General features: G+C 53.2%; 1 protein-coding gene across 5 annotated transcripts in view; it reads right to left on the bottom strand.

The window, feature by feature from the left end:
• The window catches only part of COL5A3 (collagen type V alpha 3 chain), a 36,164-nt gene extending 18,359 nt beyond the window's left edge, over nt 1-17,805 (bottom strand). For 3 of the 5 annotated variants that reach the window (XM_019659423.1, XM_019659427.1, XM_019659426.1), the window contains exons 1-31: nt 17,587-17,805; nt 13,580-13,738; nt 13,293-13,482; nt 13,059-13,215; nt 12,244-12,348; nt 11,763-11,912; nt 9,893-10,006; nt 9,641-9,787; nt 8,389-8,436; nt 8,275-8,316; nt 7,899-7,961; nt 7,312-7,386; nt 7,149-7,232; nt 6,914-6,970; nt 6,773-6,826; nt 6,519-6,572; nt 5,890-5,943; nt 5,754-5,807; nt 5,508-5,561; nt 5,098-5,142; nt 4,936-4,989; nt 4,711-4,755; nt 4,500-4,553; nt 4,265-4,309; nt 3,282-3,335; nt 3,136-3,180; nt 2,938-2,991; nt 1,494-1,538; nt 1,335-1,388; nt 1,093-1,200; nt 631-684 (exon numbers count right to left, since the gene is read on the bottom strand). In XM_019659423.1, coding sequence (XP_019514968.1) covers nt 631-684; nt 1,093-1,200; nt 1,335-1,388; nt 1,494-1,538; nt 2,938-2,991; nt 3,136-3,180; nt 3,282-3,335; nt 4,265-4,309; nt 4,500-4,553; nt 4,711-4,755; nt 4,936-4,989; nt 5,098-5,142; nt 5,508-5,561; nt 5,754-5,807; nt 5,890-5,943; nt 6,519-6,572; nt 6,773-6,826; nt 6,914-6,970; nt 7,149-7,232; nt 7,312-7,386; nt 7,899-7,961; nt 8,275-8,316; nt 8,389-8,436; nt 9,641-9,787; nt 9,893-10,006; nt 11,763-11,912; nt 12,244-12,348; nt 13,059-13,215; nt 13,293-13,482; nt 13,580-13,738; nt 17,587-17,656 — 2,388 coding nt within the window. In that variant the 5' untranslated portion in view covers nt 17,657-17,805. Of the gene's footprint in view, nt 1-630; nt 685-1,092; nt 1,201-1,334; nt 1,389-1,493; nt 1,539-2,937; nt 2,992-3,135; nt 3,181-3,281; nt 3,336-4,264; nt 4,310-4,499; nt 4,554-4,710; nt 4,756-4,935; nt 4,990-5,097; nt 5,143-5,507; nt 5,562-5,753; nt 5,808-5,889; nt 5,944-6,518; nt 6,573-6,772; nt 6,827-6,913; nt 6,971-7,148; nt 7,233-7,311; nt 7,387-7,898; nt 7,962-8,274; nt 8,317-8,388; nt 8,437-9,640; nt 9,788-9,892; nt 10,007-11,762; nt 11,913-12,243; nt 12,349-13,058; nt 13,216-13,292; nt 13,483-13,579; nt 13,739-13,882; nt 13,941-14,829; nt 14,978-16,851; nt 16,897-17,586 lie in introns of those variants that run through there. The other 2 variants (XM_019659424.1, XM_019659425.1) reach the window with 2 other exon arrangements.
• Between the last annotated feature and the right edge of the window lie 271 nt (nt 17,806-18,076).

The raw sequence follows: 18,076 nt of genomic DNA on the forward strand, positions 1-18,076 counted from the left end.
CTCTGGAAGGATTCTACACTAAGATTTCTTCGCAAGTGTCTAAGTTTCTGCCCCACTTTGTAGAAGCAAAAGCTATAAATCATCAGTGATGTAATGTGGGTGTAGCTTTGGCAGAAAGACGTGTCTAATCAGTAGCCTCATCCATCAGAACATTGGCAAACAAGGTACATTTTTATGTAAGTACATTTTATTGTAAGTTATAACAATTCAAGATATGTAAGATACGTATTTTTATGATTCTCCCCCTTACTGACTTTGAACCACTTTCAATCACACCAAATAAGAAGGCTCCTACAGTTTTATCATCATAAAAATTATCATTATTATAATCAAATGGATGAAATAGATTTTACTGGTATCGCCATTGTGCAACTGAAAAAAATGGGCTCAAGAGACTTGCCTGGGGTCACTTAGCAGGTAAGAGGTGACTTGCCCAAGGTCACATAGCAGCTAAGAGGTGGGTATTTAAGCCTAAGTCTGTCTGTTGCCAAAGCCTGTACCTTATGCTGTTTATCGATGATCTATAAGGTGGATAGCTCACTCCCCGCCCCAGACCACAGCCCCGACCCCCAGATGTTCATCAGTCTCCGAACACTGCCCTTGCCCTCCTCCGGCCCCCTAGCTTCTTACCTTAGGGCCTGGACGTCCTGGGTAACCTGGGAGACCTGGCATCCCAAGCTTGCCCTGCAACAAAAGTCAGAAGGTCAGAAATTGCAACCTGGAGATCAGAGGGAAAAGGGCAGTACAGCTGGGGCATGGTGGGAGGGGCAGCAGGGTACAATTCAGGCAAATATGGCTCCTGCCTGCTAGGGGCCTGTCCTTGGGCGCTCATGCAACCATTCCAAATCTCAGTGTCCTTGTCTGTAAAATAGGGTTCAAATGCCTGTTGCATGTGGTGGTTATATGGATAAAAATCAGATAATGTGCATGGCGTTGCTCTGTAACACTGAGCTGAGGAATTAAAGGAGATGGTGTGAAGGGTAGCAGCCCCCTGGAGTTGGACATAAAAGGGCAGAGAGCAGAAGGCAAAGGGTGGGGGAACACCTTGACCTCAGGATGAAAAGCTGGAGGGGGTGACCAAGGTCCATTCACCTTCTCTCCAGCTGAGCCTGGGGGCCCCTCCTCGCCAGCCAGCCCCTCCTGCCCTTTCAGCCCTTCAGGACCATCCTCTCCCCGGGGGCCTGGAGGTCCAGGGTGCCCCTGGAATAGAAAGGAGAGGCCTTGATATCAGTCCTTCTGTCACTCCCGTTCCCTCCAGCCCCCTGTCTTAGCCCCAGCTCACCCCCTCCCTGTCTTCCTCAGGTCCCCCAGACCCACCAGACTCCTTATCTTACCCAATCGCCTTTAAGCCCCCCATCACCCTTGAAGCCTGGAAAGCCGTCCTCTCCCTGAATGAAAGAGAACAGAAATCAGGGGTCAGGGTTTCAGAAAAGAGACACAGGCAGAGCCCCATTATGAGGGCTCTCCCTGCAAGGAATCCCCTCCCTTCTCACCTTCTCGCCTTTCTCTCCCTGAAGGCCCCGGTTGCCAGAGGTACCCTGAAAAATGAAAAAGCTCTCAGGTCCCTCGCCTGCTTAAGAAGAGCCCCCAAACTCTCAATCCCCAGCTTCAAAACAGCCAGAACCGTCCCAAGAGGGACTAGTTCGACTAAAGTGGGACAGTCTCTGAGGAAATGGTCTTTCCCCAAAGCCTAACAGTGTGGTGTGCAAGAAACTGCCTCTCCCCCACTCCTTCTCACGGGCAACCTCCCAAGGTCATCTGTGTGGGGATGTGCAGGGAAGGCCAAATTTCCAAGCAATTAATTCCCATCTCCCGGGACACTGTGTCCACAGTTCCTTCTGGCAGGAGAAAGAGGATGAACATTCCAGGCTCCGGCCTTACTCTAAAGGCAAAGGAATGTTCCCCGTTGTGCTGGCTACAATGTGACTCTGTGTCTGGCAACAAGGGGAATCTGTGCTTAGCTACAGAGAGATTGCTCAGTACAAGCCCACATGCTGCTCATAGCAAGCTCTGGGCCTGGGCCCCAAGGAAAGCTGTACTTGGCTACAATGTAACTGAGCTCATAGACTACAATGAAATTATACTGGGATACCATCTATGTGTTTTTGACAATAGCATGACAATTCAATTGGCCGTAATGTAACTGACCTTGGCAATAATTATTCTCTGGCCCTGGTGACCATGTAACTAGACTCAGCTCTAACATAGGCTTCATAGTTGTCGGAAAAGTCATGACATATGTTTTCTATGTTTTTCATTTCAAAAATGCTTCATGACTTTTCCAACAACCTACATAGCTATGCTTGGCTACGATGTAACTCTGAATTTGGTCACCCGCAATATGGCCTCCTCCCAGGTTATAGGGGAACTGAGCTTGCTTACAATGCAAAAATGTGAAGAGTCGGCTCTTGGTTGCCACCAAACTGTTCTTAGACCACAGGTAATGTGTACTTGTACTTGGCTACAATGCAACTGGACTCAGCCACCATATAGATGTGAATTCTGATGTCCCTTGGTCAACAGTGCACCTCCATTTAGCCACAGCGTGGCTCTCAGCTTGCCCCCACATGGCTGTTCCTGTAGGTTGTACGGCTCTGGGCTGGCGCTTTAAAACAACCCTCTGCTTGACTACAAAGTGCTGGCCTGGGCTTGGATGTGGCATATGTGCTGACAGTGAAATGGGTTCAGCCTCAAACGGGCTGAACTGTTCTCCACTACAAGGCAGCGACTACACTGCAACACTGTCCTTAGGCTGTTCAGGTCTAAGTAACATACATACTTTATATATTGCTGCTCAGACCCAAACCCTGCTCCCACTACACCTTGCCTGGCAGACGGATTCCTCTCATCACACATGCAGATGTTTCTGATGGAGCTGGTTCCCCGAAGCCAGTGCTGATGAATCGTCCCTACCTGCAGGCTCCAGGTATCACCTACCTTCACACCCCGAGGTCCAGGATAGCCCAGAGGGCCTGCTGACCCTGGTGGACCCTGAGATAAAGATAAGATTAGTGCCATCCTGTTCTTCCCCCTTCCATGTTCTCAGTGCCCTCATCTCTCTCCTCATCAGCCCCAGACTCCTGGCCCCGCCTGCCAACCTTCATCCCCAAACCAGGCTCTCTCCTGGTAACTTACCTGGGCCCCTTTCTCTCCTGTGGGGCCCTCATGGCCTGGGTGTCCCTGGGAGAGAAACATTTAAGTTGTCAGAAACCTACATTTACCATCCAAATTCCCAAGCCTCCCCTTTCTTCTTTCTTCTTCTTCCAGCTCTCAGTTCTCACCGGAGGGCCATCAGATCCTGTGAGGCCTGGAATTCCTGGGTTTCCAGGGGGACCCTGAAAGATAATGAACAGGAGGAGATGGAGACAGAGGGCCTCAGAGCCTGGTATTCCACCAGGAACAGACCTACTCAGACAAGCAGCTACATCAAGGTTGTACAGAACAAGCAGATCCCATGGGCCAGGAAATCTACCCGCAGCTCAGCTGTGTGACCCGGGCCAAGCCCCCTCCCCTCTCTGAGCCCCAGAAATCCTCTGCCTCTGGGAGGGTTGAGACAAGGAATGTAAAAACAATGTGAGGGTCAGGTTGAGCTGGGGACTCCCCAGCCACACTCCTTTCTTTAGAAGCGCCTCCCACCCACAGGTCCATCTGGAGAAGGATGGGCCTTGGCAGGCATGCGGTGACCCTCTATGTCCTGCAAACAGTTAACGGGTCCAGAGGCGGGCACCTTGGCCCGGCTAAGCCAATCAGATTCTCTCCTAAAATTTACCTGATAAAAACTATGATCAGATGGATTTGGGTAAAGAAACTATAAAGTGATGAGGAGCTGGGGGCTGAAATGGTGACAAAGCAGCACAAGATCATGTAGAAATAAAACTGGGATAAGGACAGACTAAGATATGTGCAGAAAGAAGCCTGTCTGCAGGAGAGATGGAAACATGTGCAGAACAAAGCTGACACCATAAGACCCCAGAGAAAGGGCTTTCCTGACCCATGAGTCTTGGTAATATTTTCTATGACTGGCTTCTGAGAGCTCCCCATATCCTGACAATATCCCCCTTATGTGATCTAGCTTTGGTGTCTTTCAATTTCTCCCAACCTACCCTTCCCTAACAATGGCACTTTGTAACTCTGGGCTTGTTTACAGAATGTTGCAATTTATTATTGCCCAGGGCTAACAAAAGGGGCCCGAGGGAAGCTTTTCCTGCTAATAGAGTTGAAACAAGAAGGCTTTGGAGGGTGGGCAGATAGAATTATCACTTACCTTCTCCCCAGGAATGCCAATGTGTCCCTGGGGTCCAGGGAGTCCCTGGAGATGTAAAAAAAAGGGGGGGGGGAGGGGAGAGAGAGAGAGTAAAAGAGAGAGAGAGAGAAAGGGCAAAGGAAGGTATTAGAAAGGGGTGGTGAGTGCTGTGACTGAGAGATTGAGTAGGCTGGGGGTGGTCTACGACCTTGGATGACCATCACCACCCCACATTATTAGGAAAGATAGCTCAAACCTGGGACCCAGGGTTTCCCTGCTGTCCTGGGGGGCCTGGTTCTCCTGGAGGACCCTGGGGAGAGAGTGGGGATTCTGTGAAGCTGGAAGGGATTAAGGTTTTGAAGTGTCAGTCAAGTTGAAATGGGGCGTCATGGAAGTAGACAAGGATATGGATGGTCATGGGGTCAGAGGGTCAGAAAGCATCCAGAGTCAAAAGGTAGAACACTTACCACATTTCCTTTGGCACCTGGAGCACCATCAATTCCAACTACACCCTGGGGGAGGAGAGGCTGTGAGACCGGGGCAGACTCACGCACAGGAGCCTGTGTCTGAGACACTGCGAGGTACAGGTGGAAAGGTGAGTGGGCAGAGAAGAAGCCAGGCCACAAGCGTGGCCATGCAGAGGAGAAAGGCAAGACGACAGGCAGGGATGCAGAGAGGCAGTGAATTCTCACCGGGAATCCCAGGGGGCCAGGGGAGCCTCTAGGGCCTATTAGTCCTCTGGGGCCCTGCAAAGAAGCAGGCACATTATTCCAGCATCACTGCCCTGAAGCCCCATGAGTCTTGACTTCTGTCCCTTGCCCCAGGCGAGGGGTCCAGGGGTCCCTAATACTCACCGGCTCCCCAGCCTGGCCAGTGGGCCCCAGAGGGCCCTCTGCTCCCTGTGGGAAAGCGTCATCATTTGGGGAGGGGGAAGCACGACCCTTGGAGAGCCACATTTCCTCATCTGGGCAGCCCCTTCCAGATCCCAGAGTCAGAGCATGTGGCAGGGTCCAGCCGGCTGAGCACATGGGATTCGATTTAGGCCCCTGACCCTAAACCTGGATCTGCCATCCTGAGTCTCACCTCCTAACTCCTGTACCAACCCCCAGCTCTCAATCTGTCTTTCTGAGCCTCAGTGGGGCCTCCTGGCCCTCCAGTGCAGTCCCTCACCCCTCATCCTGTCCCCCAAATACTCTACTCCTCTCTGACTCTCATTCTGGCTTTCTAGCTTCCAAACTATCCCCTAACTCTCTTCCAAACTTACCTTCACACCATCTTCTCCTGGGGGACCAGGTTGCCCCACATGGCCAAAGTCACCCTGGGGTGAGAAACAGAAGGGAGCTCAGAATGGAAAGGTGAAGTGGAGATCAGCCCCCCAGAAAAGGAGATGGGGCACAAAGGGTGAGGACTCAGACACAGGACCACCCCCCCCCCTCTAATAATGGGGGCAAGGAGGCGGTCATGAATATTGGGAGGGGATTTAGGCATGGGATGGGCCTACCACACTCACCCTTTGGCCCTTCTCACCAGGCAGCCCTGGCAGGCCATCAAAGCCCCGATCACCCTGCACAAAGAGACACCAGCTAAGCCTTGAATCCTTGACCCTGACAGTGTCTCCAAACCCCAGTCCTGGCTCCATCACCTACCTTAGGTCCTGTGTCCCCTGGGAGGCCCCGAGCCCCATCTGCTCCAGAGCGGCCCTGTGGGAGAGGTGACATTATCAACATACCTACTACCATTTATCGAGCACCTTCTTCATGCAGAGTCTTGTGCTGGGGCTTCTTTGTGTATTGATTTAACCTTCCAAATATATCTCAAACCCATCCATTATTCTTCATAGCCGTTGCCCTTTCTCTAGTCCAAGTCACCATCATCACAAAAATTAAGAACCCTCATCTTCAGCCTCCATTAGTGGCCCTGCTGTACATTTCTCATGGCACTTAAAACTACCTCGAATTACCTTGTTCGTCATCTGTCCCAATGTGCCAGGCTTCTTTTTTGCACATGCTGCTCCTTCTACTTGGTATGTACTTCCTTTCCTATTTACCTGCTTCTACCTCAGGTCTCAGTTAAAGCCTCATTCCTTCTGGCAAGTCCTCCCTGACTCTGGGACCCGGCCAGATTCTTTTGTCACACATTTTGTGGAGCTTCCACTCTCTGTCCTCTGCTCTTATCCCACCAATGACACCAGCAGACCTTGTGGCACAAAGCCAAGGCTCATGTTGGGTGTTGGGTGATGGATAAGGGATAACCTGAGAACCTAGGAGTCACTCACCATCTTGCCCTCTCGACCAGGGGGCCCAACACGTCCCTGAAGGCCTCGGGGACCCTAGAAGAAAAAAAAAAGAGGATGAAAAGAAGAACAAAGAGGAGGAAAGAAGGACTTATTTTAAACCATTCCCTAGGAAGGGCAGTAATTGCAAGCGTATCCCCAACCCCTTTGTCATTTTCTCCAACTAGCACTTTATCCTGTGGTGCTGGGGGAAGACCTTTCCCGTGCAATCTTGTCCCCACCTCTACCAATCTCACCTGTGGCCCCATTTCTCCCATCTCTCCTTTCAGACCTGGATAACCAGGGAGACCCTTGGAAGAAGAGATGGGGTAATGCGATTAGAGTAGTTTCCCTCTCCACTGATGTGTCTCCCTCCTCCATGCAGCCTGCTTACTCACCACAGGGCCTGGGCGCCCAGTGAGCCCCACTGGCCCAGGGGGGCCTTTCATAGAGAGCTGGAAAGACAGAGGGGCAACAGAGTCTCAGGTCTCCCCCCACCAAAGGTATCTTCAGGAGACAAATATTTATCTGTCTCTTCTAGCTTATCTGACTAGCCCTTCATTACCCCCCATTTCTGCTATTCTCTAGATGTCTTATAACCCCCTGCAGGTCCCCTGATGGTTCTCCACGAACCTGCGTCTGTTGCAGTACTGCCTGAGCCTGGGCCTGCTGGAAGGAGACTGGGGGTCCTTTGAAGGAGCCACTTGCAAACTGGAACTAGGGGACAACTGGTAGTGAGGGGAGCCCCAGGGAGAGGCTCTCCCCACCTCAAGGTCATGCCACCATGTCTCCTTACCGGCATCATGATCACAGTGCCTGGCAGGCCTCGGATTCCATCAATGCCAGGGATTCCTGGGAGGCCAGCAGGGCCCTGGGAGAGAGACAGAGAGAGGGAGAGAGAGAGAAACAGAGGCAGGAGGGGACAGAGAGGGATGGAGGTAACATATAGAGATGGAGGAAGAGAGGGAAGAGAGACACAGAGAGGTGGAGACAGAAATGGAGAGAGGGAGGCAAGGAGACAAAGATAGGAGAAAGAGACAGGGAGATGGAGGCAGGGAAAGAGAGTCATAAAGAGTGGCAGAGAGAGAGAGATAAAGAAACAGAGACACAGATACATAGGGAGAAAAACAGAGATGAAAGACATTCAGAGAAGAGACAGACAGAGGGAGTAAAACAGGAGACAGGCCCCCAGAGACAGAAGGGGAGGCAGAGTGACAATTCACCGATGGGGAGGGAGAGCGGGAGGGGTCAGCGCCAGCCCCAGGATGGTACTTCCAGTCCCAGCCTCTCAGACCCACATTCAGACATTCATACTCCCAACCTCAGCGCCACAGCCTGAACCCTCACTCTCCCAGAAAGATATGCCCTGGGGGAGTCTCTTACCAGTAGACCAGGGTCCCCAGGGAATCCTGGGGGTCCAGGAGGGCCTGAGGGGCCAACCACCCCCTGTTGAGGACAGAGGAACAGAGGTCATGAGAAGTGCAAAGTTTGAACCAGGCAGGCTTCTGGCCCACTCTTGACCCTGACCCCATGCTGACCTCAACCCCACCACTGATCAATTCCTGGTCCCCTAATACTATACTGACCCACATCAACTCCCCTGTACCCCAGTTCCTATTTTGATTCATCCGTTGAGCCTCTAATGTCCAATAGTCTTCAAATGACCTGGAAACATTACATCTCAACTCCTCATCCCAAGGGCTTAAACACCTCAACTGGAAGAGAAAGACAGGAAGAGGGAAATGCAGCCATGACTCACTCGGGGTCCTGGGGCTCCTGGAGGTCCCTCAAACTGGTGTCCCTGAGGGAGAAATGAGTGTGACCCCCATTCTAGCCCAGATCCCACCACTTCCTCCCAGCCCAGGCCCCTCACCTGTTCAATCACTGCAGGTTCTCCTTTTTCTCCCTTCTCTCCAGCGCCCTGGGATGGCGGTGGAGAGAAAAGAGACATTAGCCATAGAACTCAAACACAGAACTCCCGGCTAACCGATCTCACACTCGTCACACACACACACACACACACACACACACACACACGTGCGTGCGCGTGCACACACACACGTGCGTGCACACAGAGTCCACCCTCTGAGCTGCCTTTGCTGTCCTTTCTTCAACCAAGATGTTTTGAACAGCTCAGTTTCCAGCCGCAGCCTAGTCATACTGTGTCAAGATGAAGAGCATGAACTCTAGGGTGATACTGGGCAACTTATTCAACTTCTATGGCCTCCCCTGCAAAGTGGGTGGCTATATATGTTTGTATATATTCCATGAAAATATGAATAAGTTAAAACAATGCTTGGCACATACTAGGCACTCAGGGTAAGTTAGTTAGAATTCTTCACCTCCTCCTCTGTCCAACACCAAGGCTAGAACCTGGGCTCCCTTTTCTATCTGCATTATTTTCCTAGGCAATTTCATCTAATTCCTAGGCTAAAGATAGCATCTCTCTGTTGGTGAATCCCAAGCATTTATCTCCAGCCTAGACCATGTCCCTTGAACTCCAGAATCTTCTAACCAATCACCCACTTGACATCTCCATTTGGATGCCAACCAGGGGTTGCCAATTTAGAACATCCAAATGAGATGCCTGACACTTTCTACCTGCTCCTCCCTCAGCCTTCCCCTTCTTACTCCATTGTCCCATCATGCATCTACCCAGTCATCCTTTGCATCTTTCTTCACCTCCAGCAGCAAGACCAAAATGGTGCATGGCACAAATCTGTCCACTTTTCTCTACCCCACCTCTACTGCCCTCATCCAGGTCACCACCCTCTGTTGCAGAGACTACTGCTTTCCTTACCACCTCTCTGGCTCCCCCTACAGTTCATATGCTGTTCAGTAGCCAGAGGAGTTTTAAAAACTCCAGATCCTGTTCCATCTCCAGTGTGGCTTCTCATCATGCTTAGACTAAAAGTCGAATGAATCACCCTACCCACAGAACCATCTATTAGCACAATGCCTGTCACATTAGCACAGTGTCTCTCCATAAATATTTATCAACTGCACTGCGATGGTGGGAAGGCACTCTAGGCAAGATAAAAAAGAAGGCAAGAGAGAGAATGTAGCCATGTGTGGCTCCAGGCAGGAGTCCCTCCCCTGCATGTTACTCAGCCACCCAGACTCACAGGAAAAATCTGGAACTGAGCCCGTGATGATTGTTCTGCTGCTCGGAAGTCGGGGCCCATGGTGGGGCCACCTCCTTCCTCATCCTCTGTGGCTAACTCGGTCTCCCGGGTTCCCAGTTCGGTTCCATTGTCAGGGTCCAGCCCTTCCTGAGGACATTGAGACAGACCAAACTTTGCCCCTGGCCTCCTCATTGTCTGCCACCGCCACTGCTCAGGGACCTTCCCTTCCAGCCCCATCCATTTCCCACCAACCTCTAGGATGGTGCCGTTGCGATCAATAGTCACAGTAGTGGTGATGACCAAGGGTGTGGGAAACGGAGGCAGAGCTGGAGCTGGTGTCTCTGTTTTGTGGATGTCAGCGAAGGTCTGAAGAAGGGACGAGGGAGTATCAGGTCTAGGGTCAGGCCACTCAAGACAAAAGGGAGGCAAAAGAGGAGCTAGGCCTTGCCCACTTCCCAGCACCCAGTCTGGGGAAGGAGACACAGGAGGATTCCCAAAAAACATCAGAATGATGTGGGTAGGGGGCTGGCCCCTGGAAGCAAAGTTGTGCTGGCTGGACCAGGACAGCCAGCAGGGGGAACCCTCATGTATGAAGGGAGGGTAGGGCTGGGCCAGGGCTGGGAGGCCTGGAAGGCAGAGTGTGGCTGGCTCCAGAGCCCAGTGGTCGGGTTCAAGGTCCAGCACGCAGGGCCAGACTCCCGGAAGCCTATCCCACATGTCTTCTCCCAAGGCAGAGCTCAACGGTCAGCCAGCCAGGCCACAGTCAGAGAGGGAGTGGTAGGTCCTCCTGGCCTGGACTGCTGCAGAGGAACTGGCTCAAGAGCACAAAGAAGGCCGTGAGGATCCAGGTGAGGGGCTAGGACTGAGAAAGGACCTAGAGAGGGCTAGGCTACTCCTGGTGTCCCTGCTCTGGGCCTGAAATAATAACCTCTTTCTCCCCACGGATACTGAAAGCAGATGTAGTGTAACCAGGGACCCCACCTAACCAAGGGACCCAGCCAATAGCCTTCACCAATGACCCCTACCCAGTGACTCATAAACTAATGACCCCATCTATGACCCCTGACTGACTATCTCCTCTAAGAGACCTAACCAATGACCCTCAACAAATAACTCACATCATTGGCCCCTCATCAGTTATTCCTATAACCAGTGACCCATCAGTGGCCCCCCAATTAGTGACCCATCAATAACTCCAACCAGTTACTCTCCCGTCCAGTGACCTCCCCAACCAATGATGCCAACCAGTGACAGCCCCACAATAATCACTAACTAGTGACCCCCCAACTAATAAGCCCCATCAGTGACCCCTAATCAATTATTTCCCCAACCAGGGATTTTCTAACAATGAATACCCATAAGTGAGTCCAAATAGTGCTCCCCAAACAATGAACCCCCCAACACCAAACAATGATTCCACTAACCAATGACCCATCAATAACTTCCCAAATAACATGAACCCCTGAAAGTCACTCCTCCAACTAGTGCCTTCTAATCAGTGATCCCCCATGGATGACCTGCTTGAATAATGACCCCCATCAATGACTCCCACCCATTAACCCTAAACTAGTGATACCAGAAACACCAACAGTGGCTTCCATCAATGTCCTCCAACAGTGACCCCCAACTAGGAACCCCCCAAATATTAAGGTCAATCAATATCTCCCTACAATGACCTTCCCACCCCACCCTGACCAGCAACCTCTCTCAGGAAGGCCAAATCATGCCCTCCAATTTCAATTAATGACTCCCCAACAAATAAACATCACCAATGACCCCAACCAGTCAACCCCAAGCAACGGCACACTAACTAATGAACCTATCATTCACCCCAGCTGCCCTTAAAGCCACCCTCATCAAGGGCCCTCTAATCATAAGGTACTTATCTGGGTGTGTGTCCCCCCTCCAGTGCCTCAGAACTGGAGGTTGGGAGACAGAGGTGGAAGAGCTCATAAGACAGGACTAGCCCCCGTTCCCACCCCCTAGTCACCAGTCAGCTAAGAGAAGTCAAAGGTCAGGGATTGGAGACTAGAAGCAGAGACCTTGGATGAGGTGTCTGTGGTCAGTGGGGATCAGGAACCAAAAGTCAAAGAGCAGAGGTGAGAGCTCGCAGGTCCCTTACCTGGTTCTCCAGGGAGCCAAGAGACGAAGCCACGTTCAAAGTCTCCTTATTCTTCTTCCTGCCCTTCCCCTTACGACCTCGCCCTTTTTTCTTCCCTTTTCCTTTCCCCTTCCGTCGAGGACGAGGAGGTTCTGGATCACCCTGGGGGACCTGGGATCAGGACCCCAATCAGGTCCAGAGCCCCTCAGTGGAGGCCCCATCACTCAGATCACCTGGGACCATGCTGGCACATGATCCATCGGTTCTGCATTTTAAAGCCAGGGCTTACTCAGCCTTGTGAGTGCAGGTCAAGGTCAATCATATGATCTGAGGCCAAGGGTCATTCAGTTATGTGACCTGAGGTCGAGGTCACTCAAGCCTGTGACCTGTTTGAGGGCAGAGGTCACTCAGCCCCTTGTATGGGGATCAGAATTTATTTATTCCTGAGACCTAGAGCCAAGGAAGACTCAGTCTGTGACCTCAGGACAAGCCTCTCGCTCACCTCTGTAGCTGTAGGGTCCAGGTGGTCACAACCAGGAAGATACTGTTCACAGGCCTTGAAGGCAGCCTGAGGATCTGGGCTTATCAGCAGCTCCTGAATATCTCCCTGTGGAGAGAGTAGGGGTCAGGGAAGGGGGCCACAGGCTGACTCTGACCCCCATTCCACACACTGAGGCTTGGTGCTTCTCCACCCAGAGTACCCTAAGTATAAGGAGGGGATGGTCCCACCACAGCCCCAGTGATCACTCTGTCCCTCAAACCTGAGAGAAAGAAGATTCTATCAGGGTCACAGCAAATCACAACCACAAACCACACCCTACAACGTATTTGTTCCTTTACTCTCAGGCACATATGTGCCAGGTGCCCTTCTAGGTACTGGGGAGGAGGAGAACACGGTAGATGAGGTCGCTGGCCTCCTGGAGGTGACACGCACCACAATCACACCCAGCACAGTCACCAGCCACAGTCACCACATCAAAAACGCACCTGTCACGCAGCCATACTACAGCATGTCTTGCCGGCACCCAACAGTACAATCACCCTGCACACCATCACAAACCACAAGGGCAGTCACTCATCACAATCTCATTCTCCCACCACAAGTCACGTACGTGCCATCACAAATCATTTCGTGGCTCTATAATCTCAGTCACACACCGCAAAGATGCACAATGGCGCACGGGGTTCCTGCTCTCAGCTTTCAGGTGCTAGGTGGGAGCTGGACATCTCCCTTCTCCAGTCTCTTCTCCGGATCAGGCTGTGGATAAAACTTGTTCCTGCCTTCTGCTTCAGTTTCCCCTATCGCTGAACCCCTACCTCAAAAGTCTCCTCCCCAAGGTCCTGGGTCCCCAGCACAGTGAGTCCAGCTGTGCTGATGAATCGAGGTCCCTGGCCCAACGTGGGGGGCTGAGGTTCACAGTCAGCCACCAGGGTCACCATGCTGCCATCCACACTGACCGCCACACGGTGCCACCTGCGGGGAAACAGTCTCAGCGGGGGGTGCTTCTCACCCCACCCTTCCTTAGACTCCCCCACCCTCCCTATACTTACCTGCCATCCATGAGGTTGACCTGCTGGGGGAGGGGGCTGAATGGGTCACCTAGGAGGTGCAGAGCTGGCCCCAGCGCCAGACCCAGCTGCCGGGCACCACCGTCATCATAAATGGATAGAAGGACAGACTGATTGGCTGGCTGGCCCCGCAGAGTGATCAGCACAGAGAAGTTCTCAGGAAAGTGTCCATCTGATGGGGGGACAAAGGGAAAGGGGCAGCTCAGATGACCTGGCAGCGACCCGTGATCCCAGGATGACTGCCCTCGGCCCCTCCTGCTCTGACTCACCTGGAAAGAGCTTCCGTGTAGGGATGCCTAGTGTGCTTGCCTTGCCCACGCTGAATGCCCGGTCACCTTCTGGGACCTTCTGGGGGCAGAGGCCAGGCCCCTCAGGGATCCCAGCCTGGCCCCCCCGCATGCCCAGTGCCTTCAGCACATCCACAGTATCTGCAGAAAGAAGCCAAGGTACAGGGCAGTTAGAACAAGCCCAGGACTCGATGTGAGTGGCCCAGGTTTGGGAACTCAGCCCCCACACTGTGTTTGTGGGTCAGGGAGAAGAAGCAGGTCTGGGACCTGCACCCCCCTTATTACCGCACAGCTGTTCCGGCCTCATTAGCCTGTTGACTCCTGTTTTGTTGGGTTTTTTCCTCTTGGTTTTGGTGAGAAAAAAAAAAAAAACACTGACCTAGTTCTGTGATGAATCAAAGCTTCCTGGCCTGAGCCCCAGAGCCAGACTGTCCCCCTCTCTGCACTCCCCCGCACCAGCTCCCTGGGACTGCTCCCCAGGCCTGAAGCCCCCTTGCCAGGGGAAACCCACTTGGGAAGGAGGGGCTCCTTGTGCATTCTCCCCCACCTCTATCCTCTGACTTCTCCCTTTGACCACCACTTCCTCTGAACTGCTTCCCCTGACCATCATCACCACCTCCCCTGACATCTTCCTTCTGACCTCCTCCTTGACCACCATCACCCATAACCTCCTCCCTTTGACCGCTGCCACTTCAGGTCTCCTGCTGACTACTCTTTCTCTGACCATCCCCACGGACTTCTCCTCTGCCGTCCATCCCCTCTGACCTCCTTCCTCTGCCTGACCCTAACCCCCTTCCTCTGACTTTTCTGATTTCCTACTCTGGCATTCTCCCTCTGCCTATCCCAGTCTCCTCTATCTGACCTGTGATCTCTGCATTTTATCTCCCTCCCTGACTTCCTCCTTATGACCACCTCTCTCTGATAACCTCCTGACTTCCTCCCTCTGACCCTCTCCCTCTCATCCCAGCAAAGGAGGGGACTGGTCTGGCCAAACGAAATCCTAAGCCAGGCTCTCCTACCAGCCCCACCCCACGCAGCCCAGCCAGGGCTAAGTGGAACCACATGGCTTGGGCAGGGACGGGTGGGGGCTACCCTGGGTCCAAAGCCCCTGCCTGATCTCCCCTCCCCACAGCAGACTGTTCCACTGACCCCCTGACCCAACCTCTTGGCAGAAGCCAGATTCTGTAGAATCTGCTCATGACCTCACCCCGGGGTGGCTCTGCTGATCTCACCATTGGGAGCCAGGGTAGGGGGCAAGACTGTAAGGAGATAGAGGTTTGAATGAGGGCCCCCAACCCAGTTCATTCCGGGTCAGACTCCTCCTCCTTCAGACTCCACAAAGCCCTATTGCAGCCTCCGCTCTCTGTTTCCCCAGCCTCCTCATTCTGCTCTTTCTTTCTTCTGTCCCCCTCCCCGCCCTCTCTCTGTCCCACTTTCTGTCTCGATCTTTCCAGGTCTGTCTGTGTCCAACTCTAAATCTCTCTCTCTCTCTCTCTCTCTCTCTCTCTCTCTCTCTCTCTCTCTCTCTCTCTCTTTGTATTCATTTGTTCTCCCATCTGTCTGTCGCTGCATATCTCTTTCTCAGTGCCTATCTCTCTGTATCTCTGTGTGTGCACTACTCTCCCAATCTCTCTCCCCATATGCCCCCCTTAACCCTGCTGTCATCACCAGCCCTATCTCTAATTGCGTGTTCTGTGACTGGACTGTCATTAAGAGGTATTTGGGTTATAGCCCCCTGGGGTAAGATCTGGGCTCCCAGGCTCTGCTGACCACAAGGGTCACGCCCCCATGGAATGACCATCCCAGATACTCCTTCTCCAGGCTGGGACCCAGGGGAAGGCTAAGTAAGATCCATGACCTCACTCAGCATGGCTCTCCCAGGCTCTCCCTTCTCCCAGACCCCAGTCTCTATGCAGTGGGAAAAGGTCTCCCCTTGACCAACTGTTCATTCACACTTAAAGAGTCCTTCCCGCAGCTAACCCAAATGTCTCCTGCTTCAATCTTGTATGCCTTCTGTAATGACCTTTCAGAAACTGACTGCCTTTTCTTTTCATGGCTGGCTTCTTGACAAGGAGACACACAAGAGGCATTGAGTCCTGCCTGCAAAAGTCAGGGGGTGAGAGTCTGTAAAGGACTTTCCCCCCCACAGTCTCTCCAGTGTGGCAGTCAGGGCCCTAAGGAGAGGTCGAATGGGGTGTAGGATGTGAAGGCAGGCAGGCAGGAACCAGGCTGCGACATGGCTGGGATCCCTTCAGAAGTGTAAGACAGCGCAAGTGTGAGTGCCTGTGCAAATGTGTATATGTGCTACATGCATGACATTGTGCATGTGCGTGACTCTATATGGACCAGGGAATGGCTAGGTGTGTGATCTGTGGTGTGTCAATGTGAGTATTTGGCCTATGATGGAAAGATTAGGTTCAGTTCTTTGACTTGTGGCTGTGTGTTCCTGTGAGTCTGCGTTCTCGCAGCGAGGTTGGGCAGGTTAAGTCTGTGATTATAATAGTTCCGACTCAGGATGAGGGACTGTGGTTATTTATATGTGAGAGTGTGGCCAAGTCAGCGAGTGGGTGACTTGTTGTGAATGTTGACCATGTTTGTATGGATGCCAGTGGAAGCATGTGTGAGTTTGAAAGCGTAGGAGGGTGACAAAAGCCATGACCGTGTGGCGGGTGGTTGAGGGGATTGCCTGGGTGTGGGCACCGGTGTTTAACATTCCTGGTGTCCCAGAGGGGTTGTATTCTGAATGATTGCCTGAGATTGCACGACTGTGTGGAAGTGTGAGCGTGGGAATGGGGCATAGGCCAATTTGGGATTATTCACGTAAGCAGGCACCTCCCTAGACTTCAGAGAAACTGAGAAAAGTGTGTGTGTGTGTGTGTGTGTGTGTGTGTTTGTGTGTTTGGGGGCTGTGTTCACCTTACCAAGGGATTTCCGAGAGGGCCTGGCCTGGGGTCTCTCAGACCAAAGCTCTCTCCATCGCCACTGGAGGGACCATGACCTTCCCAACCCTGGGTGCCCCGCACCCGGCACCCTGCGGGGCGGGGCGCGGCGTCCAGCCAGATGCGCACAGCTGGGCGTGCGTCAGCGCTGACTCACCCATCCAGAGGCCCCCAGGACCCCTGAGGGAGAGCTCCTGAGAAATTCCTCCGAAAAACACCCGAGGCTCGCTCAGCTGGAGGGAACAACTTCCACTCCAGCCCCCGCCAGAGCTCCGGCCCGCCCCGCCCTGCGCCCCGCCTCGCCTCGCCCCTCACCGCGGCCCTCCGGAGGCCCTGTCCATGGTGCTGATTCCGGCTCTGGGGAATGTGGGGTGGGGGGAGGGGTAAGAGGTGGAGATAGAGGAAGTGGGCGCGCGCCAATTAGGGCAGAGGAGGAAGAGGGAAAGTAGGGTAAAACCACTTAGGGAGATGCAAAGGAAAGTCTGAACCCCGATTAACCCCTTCCCATACTCTGTCCCACTCACCATAACCCTCAGAATCATCCTCTCATGTCTTTACAGAGAGTTATTTATGCCCCCAAATCACCACCGCACCCTCACTGGGTCACCCAGAGACACACAGTCATAACGCATAACACACATACGATTATTCTCAAAATCCTCCTCCCCCACACACGGACACACTTGCACACCCACAACTGACAATCACACACTCACCCAGGGATCACCCCTCACCCATACATATACAATCATCGTCAACTCACACTCAAAGTACACACACAATTTCACTCCAAATGGTCAGATACACACACACACACACACACACACACACACACATAAATTGCATTCATTCCCACGCACCCACCAGTAAACACGATTACAAGTTTCCCCGCCTCCCAGCTGTCACACCCACAAATCGCCCAGAGTCGGACACTCGCACACGGTAGCCACGCGCAATGCGCATGCCCACCCCCCTTCCGGACTCCACCCCGTATTTTGGAGCCTCGTTGGATCCTGCACTCTGGGTCCTATCTCCTCCCTCCCGGCTCACCGGCCTGTGTCCGGGGCAAAAGCTGCAGCGAGGCCAGGAGCAAGCAGAGGCCGGCCCACGGCTGGACCATGCCGGCGGGGCCCACGCACAGGGCGGAGGGGCAGCTGCGGGGCGCGGCGACTCCACCGGCTCGGTGCACGCACTCGCGGCAGCCGGCTTCACTCGGGATCAGCAGGAGACTGCTCCAGACACCGCCCTGGCGTCGCCCTGCGATCCAGAGCCTGGCCAGGCGGGACTCGCGGGAAGGGAGGTGGCTGACAGCTGGTGGGGGGAGTTGGGAAAGTTTGTGCTGAGCTCTGATTGGTCAGCTAGGGGTGGAGCCCTGGGCCGGGCGCTGGGCCCTTCTTGCCCCACCCCACCCTGAAGGAAGAGGATCACTCCCACCCAGCCTTAGAATTCAGGATCCCAAGCTTACCCCCAAACCTTTTACTCCTAACAAGCACCCTCAAAGGAGATCTTAGCCTTATTCAAACCCTCAGCCTCCATCCAG

Source organism: Hipposideros armiger, unplaced genomic scaffold, assembly GCF_001890085.2.
Source record: "Hipposideros armiger isolate ML-2016 unplaced genomic scaffold, ASM189008v1 scaffold_298, whole genome shotgun sequence".
Classification (NCBI taxonomy): domain Eukaryota; kingdom Metazoa; phylum Chordata; class Mammalia; order Chiroptera; family Hipposideridae; genus Hipposideros; species Hipposideros armiger.